The sequence below is a fragment of the Aptenodytes forsteri genome, unplaced genomic scaffold, assembly GCF_000699145.1.
Source record: "Aptenodytes forsteri isolate BGI_AS27 unplaced genomic scaffold, ASM69914v1 Scaffold32, whole genome shotgun sequence".
In the NCBI taxonomy this organism is placed as follows: Eukaryota; Metazoa; Chordata; class Aves; order Sphenisciformes; family Spheniscidae; genus Aptenodytes; species Aptenodytes forsteri.
This window is the reverse complement of record NW_008795138.1, coordinates 2,817,583-2,827,867: the sequence shown is the minus strand read 5'-3', so window position 1 is coordinate 2,827,867 and position 10,285 is coordinate 2,817,583. Positions and strand designations below refer to the sequence as shown.

The following is a 10,285-nucleotide window of genomic DNA, read 5'->3' as shown; positions in this document are numbered from 1 at the left end:
CATCCCGTCCCTCTGGCGTGTCGACCGCACCACTCAGCCTGGCGTCATCTGCAAACTTGCTGAGGGTGCACTTGTTGAATCTCATACAGTTGGCCTCCGCCCATCGATCCAGCCTGTCCAGGTCCCTCTACATAACACAAATAAATTTAATATTGAAACAAGAAAACAGTTTCTAGCAATTTCTGCAGTGAGATTCTAATAACCTTTTTAAATCAGATAGTGACAAGTACTGGACTTCAGTAAACCTATGAAAGGGATTGTTAACATGATACAGCAGAGGACTGTGACTCTCTCTGAGTTTTACGCTTATATGGATAATGCTCCTGTTTCAAATATATTTCCTGCAGTAACTCTGAGAATTGTCTAACCATCATGTGTCTCAGGTTTTCTATATTAAGAAAAGCACAATTTTCCCTGTTCCAATGGAGAAACGAACATTTGCTTGTTAGTTTTAGAGCTAGTGAGAAGATGAGAAATGGACAAATCAATGTAATGTTAGAACCTTTCAGTGTTTCAACTACAAATTAAAAAAAAAAAAAAGGTTGAAAGTTTGTTCTGGGAATAGGATTAGCTCCTGACTCCCCCCTTCAGAATAACTCATCTAGCAAACTGAGGAGAGACAAGGGACAGACTCATAGTTTAGGTTTGTTCTTCCAGACTTACCTAAACTTTTCCAAGGGAAACAAACTGATGTTTCAGGTTCAGTTCCTTTGATTAAGTATGCATTTTTGGGGCCATAGATAAATAAAAATAAAGGATCTTATGTCTTCTCTTTCAACGTGCTCTAATCCACTGAATCAAATCCCTGAACAGCTGCGGCCCATCGATCCAGCCTGTCCAGGTCCCTCTACATAAACTGAACAAATAAATTTAATATTGAAACAAGAAAACAGTTTCTAGCAATTTCTGCAGTGAGATTCTAGAATAACCTTTAAATCAGATAGTGACAAGTACTGGACTTCAGTAAACCTATGAAAGGGATTGTTAACATGATACAGCAGAGGACTGTGACTCTCTCTGAGTTTTACGCTTATATGGATAATGCTCCTGTTTCAAATATATTTCCTGCAGTAACTCTGAGAATTGTCTAACCATCATGTGTCTCAGGTTTTCTATATTAAGAAAAGCACAATTTTCCCTGTTCCAATGGAGAAACGAACATTTGCTTGTTAGTTTTAGAGCTAGTGAGAAGATGAGAAATGGACAAATCAATGTAATTTTAAAACCTTTCAGTGTTTCAACTACAAATTAAAAAAAAAAAAAAGGTTGAAAGTTTGTTCTGGGAATAGGATTAGCTCCTGACTCCCCCCTTCAGAATAACTCATCTAGCAAACTGAGGAGAGACAAGGGACAGACTCATAGTTTAGGTTTGTTCTTCCAGACTTACCTAAACTTTTCCAAGGGAAACAAACTGATGTTTCAGGTTCAGTTCCTTTGATTAAGTATGCATTTTTGGGGCCATAGATAAATAAAAATAAAGGATCTTATGTCTTCTCTTTCAACGTGCTCTAATCCACTGAATCAAATCCCTGAACAGCTGCCATCTATTCCCATTATGATCTTTCTGGCTTTGTTTGTTTGAAGAGTAGCAAAGCAAGTATTCTCTTGTCAGTACCCATGGTCAGTTGATTAAAGCACTTTCCTAGAATTTAGGAGATATGGATCAATTCCTGTTAGGCTGGATAGAGTCCAGAACACTTTGGTTAGAAATTCACACAAATGTGAATAGCTGCTGCCACCTCTGTAATCCTTTGCATATGGCTGTTTGTCCACAATAATCTAATTCATATTAAAGCTTTGAGTGAGAGAGAAGTTGTCACCTCCATAACAGTTCTCGAGCATATATCAGAAAGTAGTTAAGAGGATTGTAGATAAGGTGAGATTCTGCTTATCAGGTATTCATTGTGGTAGTAATAAAATCTTTATTATGCTTTGGTGAGAAAGAGAGGAAATAATATTGTCCTAGCTATTGTTCATGTGTTGTTGTGTCAAGTTGTAGGTGTTTAGGATGGTGGGATCCCTTGTTCCAATGTAAAACACAATCCTCACCTTTAAAAGGGAGGAGTGCAGTACTGCCTCTTAAATACTAGATATTAAGGCATTATTTAAAACATTCTTGGTAATAGGGTATGGTTTTATACTCAGTTGTGTTTGAAGGTAAGCCATTGACAAAACTTTAACTTGGAATATTAAGGAAATATTTTCTGTACAAGTCTTTTACTGCAATTTCAGATCTACGAATATGGGTCACATGATGACAAATTTTTGGTTGTAACGTTTCTCTTTTTTTTCTCTGTCAAACAGAAACATACTTTTGGTGGGTTTGTTCATTTCTGAAAGCAAAAAAATGATAACAGAAAAAGGGAAGTAAATTAACAGATTTCTCAGCAGTCATATGGTTTCGGTTTAATTTTTCTTTTGATTTCAACACACGGAAAAACTGCTGTCACCAAGTGCCAAGCTGCTTGATCATGGGGCTGACTACTGTTACATTGTTCGTCTGTCATGGTAGGCATCTTCTTGCATCAACTTCAGATGTCAGCAACAATGAAAGCCCTTGCTTTTTCTGGAACTATGAAGTTGGAAATGACCATCTGCTCAGCCTTCTGTCATCTGAATTCTTCCCTACAAATAATTTTCAAGAATATATTAAGAACTGCAAAGAAAGAGATAATGCGTAAGATGTTGGTAATATAATTTTAACCCTTTCCTTTCACTTCATGAGGCATATTTTTGTTAGAAACACTGAAACAATGAAAACCAAAAGGAAATTTACATAGTTCACAATAATTTGGTTTACAGCACCGAGTTATTTGGCACTGCAATTCATTACCTTATAATTAAATGCTTTCTGTATAATTTTTAATATTATTAGGATGATTAGGATGATATTTCCAATATTAAATATTCTTTAGATGTTCTGTTCACATAAAAAGTTTGGAAAGTGTGTATTCAGCAGTAATTTGTGCCAGAATAATGGATCTAGTACTACAACACCCCCAAAATAACAACACAGCAAATATAGTCTGTGTAGACTTTAATTTGGAACAAGGAATAAGTACGGATTTTTTTCATGAAAATAACTGTGCATAAAGGATTTTCTCCTTTTTCCTAAGAAAAGGTCCACTCTACAGCTGCTTAATGCTGAGCTCATATACAGAGTTTTTTATTCATACTTTGTGGGCGGTATGCCCAGTTACCTGATTCAGCAATGACAACATGACACTGAAGTTATCTACCAGTGTATAGAACACTGGGCTCTCAAATGTGGGTGATGCCAAATATGAAGTCAACTTTGAAAGCCATCAAATCCCTTCCTATTTTACTATAATTGCAATAAGTATAATGGCAACTTTATTTTAATGTTCAATATTTATACATATAGAAATCTGAGAGATATCTTATTTAAAGGGTTCTCATCCAAGAAAAATGAAGTCAGTGGGAACATTCTTATTGTCTTGAATGAACTGCGGATCAGGATTTCCCCTTATTAGCCCCTTACTGCTTGAGAGGTATGAAATATAATAGGTCTTAGAGCTACTGGGTTTTTCAATATGGTCTTAGTGCAATGGTTTCTAACACTGACAATTTTTTGCCCATTTTCTTGCTTATGAAATCTATTCTTACTCGGAAAAGGAAAAAAAAAAAAAGTGTAATTACATTTTCCATAGAACAGAATTAATTTGAAATGCAATGTCACAACTTAACAATTCATCTTGTAACATTATGTTCATGTGATGGAAGCTTTTAAAAAAATCATACAACAGCTCAATGTTATTTGGAGCATCTATTGTTCTCCTTTGTTTTTCAAACTGGAACAAGAAAACTGGAAAGGTTTCCATAGTTTGTTTCATTAACAAGACAGATGTGACTGGTAGTGTGCCAACACAGCTGTATTCTCAGTTGATTACAGAGTATTAAAAGCTATAATCAAGAAAAAAGCAATCACTATTCAGTTTTTAGCTTTTTTATATTATTTTAATACAACTTTGTAAAGCAGATCACTGTAAAATTTACTAAAAAAATTACACAACAGGTGGTATTGTTGATATTGTAATTCATTGAAAGTGATCACTACTTCCTTTCCTGACTAAAGTAATAAACTAGTTCAGTAACTTGAAAAATGAAGATTGTTGAGTAATTTTAATTCTAGCAATAACATCTTTATGAAAAACCTCACCCACAGAAAGTTTTCATTATCTGAAGCAGTATGAAACTTGAGCAGTGAAGTTCAGAGGGCTTTACTTCAGAAAAGAGCAGATCTTCAGTTAAAAATTACACTATATTAATAATTATCTAAATAACATAGAATTGGTATAATTATAAATTAATTACTAATTATTATTATTATTATTTAAAAAGTTCCTCAGAACACAACAGTCTTCCTTCTTCCTAATTCTCTAGTCCCAGATTCAACAAATGCCACCCAAACAAAACTTTCCCAGAATATTTTGAAACCTAAACACTTGGACACTCCTGAAAGTGTTTCCCTACAGTAAAGCAAAGCAAGGATGGAAATCAGATTCCTAACTAGTTACTCTAATCACGGGGCTACACAGGGTGAGGAATAAACTTTTAACATTTCTTGGGTTTTTTTTTAATCTTCTATGAGAGGTCAAGACCACTGTGACCTGATTGGAAGCAAAACCTGTGTGTGGACCTTGAAGTTTAAATCTATACTCCGGTATCTTATTACACACCTGGGAGCTTACAGTCTTACTGGCAGTCATTGGAGAAAATGTCTGTCTCTGCTGACCTCTATGGACCATTACTCCACTGATCCCACACAGATGCAATATAGATTCCAGTAAGATTAATCAAAAAAGTGTCACCAAATCAAAAAAGAGATCCCCCATGCAGCCGGCGCCGAATAAAGTAATGCCTGCTCTTTAATACACCCAGTGTTAAGGAGTTTCATTCCTGATTTTTGGGCGGACAATTTGGTGACCCAGATGGGAAAACACATCTGACACTCAATGGATTCTCGGGATTGAGAGGGCTCCAGTGCCACCAAAGTCTTTTTTTGGGGGAGATCCTCCAGACCCCTGATCCGGTGAGTTCAGTACAAGAACCCCTGGGATTATAAGGCATTACTTATAAGGGAACCTGTCCGTAAGTCGGGGAAGAAAATTCCCACCGGATTGGGTTACAGGGGTTAAAAGGAAGGCTTGTTTGCATGTTATTGTAGGGACACCCAGAGTGCCAGCCATGGAAGGGAAGGTATAAGGGAAAACCCGTTAAAGGGAAGGTTTGTTTGCACATTATCACGGGGACGCTCGGAGTGCCAGCCATGGAAGGGTGTGTGAGTGTGTGGGTGTGTGAAAGTGTCTGATATTGCTAATCATCGGTAATTGTTGACTGTAATTGTTGTATCATGGGTTCTGGACAATCTTCAGAAGGGGCAATCTTGAAAAAGTCACCTCTGGGATGTTTATTAAAGCACTGGAAGGATGTTGGGAATGACCCACACACACGGAAGCAATTGATTGAATATTGTAATCATTGGTGGCCACTGTGTATTTTGGAAGACCAAGAAAAATGGCCAAAGAATGGGACTTTGAAGTATAATACTATATTACAATTAATGTTGTTTTGCTGTCATGAAGGGAAATGGAATGAAGTGCCTTATGTTGATTTGTTCTTTACATTGCAAAATCGACCAGAATGGCAGAAAGATTGTTGTTTAATGCCAAACAATCCTACAGTTCTGGCTTTAGAGAAGGATCAGGGAAAGAAACTAAGGAGAAGTTGTTCTGCTTGTAGTATTGGAAAGTGGTGTGTTAAGTACGGAAAGTCAGAAGAAGAGGACGTAAACTTACTAGTGGCCCCAGGGCAAAGGAGGTGGGAGTCACAAAGGCAAGAGAGGTCAGGGAGAAAGCAGGAAGATGAGTCAAATACAGATGAAGAAAAGGATTTTAGCCCCATAGCCAGGAGAACTAGGAGGAGAATGGAACATTGTGATGCAAAAAGGGGGGAGGCACTTCAAGCACCTCTCCAGCAAGCAGTTGGGAATAATGGGTCAGTTACCATTAAAGTTCTATTTTCAGTAATTGATTTAAGGTCCTGGAAGGAATTGGCAGGGACATATAGAGAAGATCCAGAGAAGGTAACAAAAATATTTGAGACCATAGTCCGAACCCAGGACCCAGATTGGATCGATATACAGGTGGTGTTAGATACTTTATTAACTCTAGATGAGAGAACAATGGTATTAGCTAAAGCTAAAGAAGAGGCAGAAAGATTACATGCTCAGAATGCCCAACCAGGAACTGTGAATGACCACTTTCCACCTGTGGATCCCCGATGGGATCCTAACAACCCAGCTCAACGCAAATTATTGACCAGCTACCAGAGATTGATAGTGTTCGGTATAAAGCACACTATTCCAAAAGCTATTAATCTGTCCAAATTGTATCAGGTGATACAAGAGAGGGAAGAATCTCCCTCTGACTTTCATGAGTGATTAATGTCTGCAGCTCGGAAGTACACAAACCTAGATCCTGAAAAGGAAGGGGATGCTTTGCAACTTGTTACTTTGTAGGACAATCTGCACCAGATATCAGGAAGAAGCTTCAGAGATTAGAGGGAGAAGATTCCAGGAACCTTAACAGATTATTAGAAGCCGCTTGGAAGGTGCATAACAACAGGGAGGTTATTGAGAGGAATCGGGAAAGGAAGCTGATTGCTGCACTAACAGAACAAAGATTATGAGGAGTAGGGTATGGGGGGAGAGGTCGGGGAAGTGCTGGAGGAAACAGATTCTAGCAGCAACCTCTGGATAAGGATCAATGTGCTATTTGCAAGGAAAAGGGACACTGGAAACGAGAGTGTCCGCGAGGGAGGAGAGTTAGTGGAACTACCCCTGATCTGTTGACTTTAGATTTTTAAATACTTGTAAAGGGAGTTTTGGTCAAGCTACCGTAAATGTAGTTGGTGCCACAGGGAAAGGGGGAAACAGGCCGTTTTCCCAGCCATTAAAATTTAAAATAGGCAAGCGATGGTTGACGCATCAATTCTTATACATGCCTGAATGCCCAATGCCGTTATGAGGAAGGGCTGTCCTGAGTAAACTGAACGCACAAATAACTTTTGAAAATGGGCGAGTACAAGTCCATATTCCAGAAAGTAAAGCCCTGGAAGCCCAGGTTTTTATGTTACAGCAACCCAAGGCAGAAGAAGGGATTCCAGAGGAGGTAGAGAATGCCGTCACTCCGCTGGTTTGGGCCACCAAAATCCCAGGGAAATCACGAGCAGTGGAACCAGTAAGAATACAACTAAAACCTAACGCCAGACCAGTAAAACAAAAACAATATCCTTTAAAATTGGAAGTAAGAAGGGGATTGGAAAAAATGATTAATAACTTTGTACAGTATGGATTGCTAGTAGAATGCCAATCAGTCTATAATACGCCTATTTTGCCAGTAAAGAAATCTCATTCAGATGAAAATAGGCTGCTACAAGATCTTAGGGCTATCAGTCAGACAGTGCAGGATATACACCCTGTCATAGCCAATCCATATATTCTATTGACTACGATCAAGGAGAATGATAAGTGGTTCACAGTCTTAGATTTAAAGGATGCTTTCTTCTGCATACCTATAGAGGCAGGAAGTCAGGCATTGTTCGCATTTGAATGGGAAAGTCCTAGGAGAGGTTGAAAAACACAACTTACCTGGACTGTGTTGCCCCAAGGTTTTAAAAACAGTCCCATGTTGTTCGGAAATCAATTAGCAAAAGAATTAGAAGTGTGGAAGAAGGAAAATGAAGCTCCAACTCTCCTCTCTTATGTGGACAATATTTTGGTTGCCACATCCACACGGGAGGAATGTATTCATTCAACTATCAGCTTGTTAAATTTCCTAGGGCAGGCTGGCTACCGTGTGTCAAGGAAGAAGGCGCAAATAGCGAAGGCTCAAGTCTTATACTTGGGATTTATCATATCACAAGGAGAACAGAGCTTGGGAACAGAAAGAAAAGACACCCTGATAGAGAACCCTGACTGTGAACTGTTCACAGACGGAAGCAGTTTTGTGCATCAAGGGAAACAAATGACTGGTTATGCGGTCGTGACTCGGACTGAAGTTGTGGAAGCTCGTCCGCTACCTGGGAACACATCAGCTCAAAAAGCAGAATTAATGGCACTCCAAAGAGCCTTAGAACTATCTAAGTATAAAAAAGTCAACATATGGACTGATTCCAAGTATGCATTTGGGGTAGTACACACCCATGGAGCTATATGGAAAGAGAGAGAACTGCTATCTGCACAGGGATCTCCTATCAAGTGTGGGGATATAATTAAACAACTGTTGGACAGTGTTCAGCTACTGGTAGAAGTAGTCATAATGCGTTGTAAAGCCCATCAGTCTAGACAAACATCAACTAATATAGGGAACCAATTAGTGGAGAAAATAGCAGAAGAGATAGCAGAGGAAAGCATCCTGACTGTTGCCCCATCGAGGTATGTGAACCTCCCAAATGTAACCCCGGAATATCAGAGCCAAGATAACCAATTGGCCAAACTATTAAAAGCCCATCTAAACCCTGAAGGATGGTGGATAACAGCAGATAGACAAGTGATAGTAACCCAGGCAATAATGAGACAATTGGCCGAAGACAAACATAAAGCAACACATTGGGGTGCAGAAGCTATTGTAAATGCCTTAAAAGATCAGGTACTTAGCGTAAGGATGACAGGAATTGTTAAGAGTATAGTGGGTAAGTGTGCAATTTGCTTACAAAATAATCCACATTCCTATAAAAAACACCCCTTAGAGATTATAAAAAAGGGAAATAGTCCTGGAGACTACTGGCAGATAGATTTTGCTGAGTTACCTTGACAAGAAGGATACCGGTATTTGTTGGTTCTAGTTGATACATTTTCTGGATGGCCTGAAGCCTTTCCCTGTCACACCAACAAAGCTAGGGAAGTTACTAAGGTGTTATTGAAAGAAATAATACCCCGATTTGGGGTTCCCTTCGGAATGTCTTCAGATAGAGGACCACATTTCATAGCAGAAATCGTACAGAACTTATCTAAAATGTTAGGGATCAGGTGGGATTTACACACCCCATGGAGGCCACAATCCAGTGGGAAGGTTGAAAGAATGAATCAGAGTCCAAAAAGACAGATGAGTAAAATTTGTCAGGAAACATCACTTAAATGGCCACGGGCTCTTCCGCTGGCCTTATTGAGAGTTAGAATTCAGCCAAATTCCAAGGAAAAAGTGAACCCATATGAGACCCTCTATGGGAGACCTTATCAAGTTACCATCATTCCTGGGGAAAACCAAGTAAAAGGAAATCATGATTTAAAGGAGTATGTAATATCTCCAGGGAGGATACTTTCATCTTTACATTTATTTTTTGTTTTATCTTCTCCAATAACTTTGGACATCCAGGTACATCCCTATCATCCAGGAGACTGGGTATACATCTGAACCTGAGGCAATGAACCACTAAAAGAGAAATGGAAGGGACCTCTGCAAGTTCTTCTGACTACCCATACAGCAGTAAAGGTAGACCAAACTAACTTGTGGGTACATTTCACTCAGACAAAACCAGCTCCAGAACCAGATGAACCTCAGTGGAAAACAAAATCGGCAGAAGGTCTACGGGTAAAACTGACAAAGGGACAATGATGCTTTTTGTGTTGTACATTCTAGGGTGGAGTGTATTAAAAGGGTCCGCTGTTATTGATGGGGTTGGACATGAAAATACCTATGAGAATTTAAAGATAAGCTTTGCAAAGGTGGTGAATATGACTGATTGTTGGATATGTTCACAAGTAATGACAGGAGGGACAGGATTTCCTTGGAAAGTCATCCCCTTAAGTTGGCCTGAAATGTGTTCCTTTTGGTTAACAAAACAAAACATGACTGCATCTGATGTAGTGTTTCAAAACTGTACCCAGATAGTAAATCAAAGTATGATCAACTTTAGTGATCAGACAAATTATCACCCCACTGAAAAACCTCAGCCATATTAGTACAAACCCATAGAGAGCAAGGGTTTGAGTGCTTCAGTATAAACAAAAATGATTCCCGGAAACAACCATGGAAAGCTGGAAACAGTACTTGTAAGTATTATATAACACCTACCCAAAATGCCACCATACAGTTCCTCCATCCAAACAGCACATCAGACCAGTTTGATGTTTATATACTTCCATCTACAAGTAAACTGTGGAGTGAAGGGAAGGCATCTTTAATTGCCAATTCCGGAACCTATTGGATATGTGGAGACAGTGCATACAAATGGCTTCCTCCTGAATGGTATGGTTCCTGTT

General features: G+C 38.8%; 1 protein-coding gene across 1 annotated transcript; it reads left to right on the top strand.

Moving 5' to 3' along the window:
* The first annotated feature begins 6,721 nt into the window (after positions 1-6,721).
* Positions 6,722-9,677, top strand: LOC103898250. The gene is given in 3 exon segments (XM_019471855.1): positions 6,722-6,846; positions 7,055-8,672; positions 9,663-9,677. Coding segments are annotated over 3 exon segments (1,758 nt in total).
* Positions 9,678-10,285: the final 608 nt, after the last annotated feature.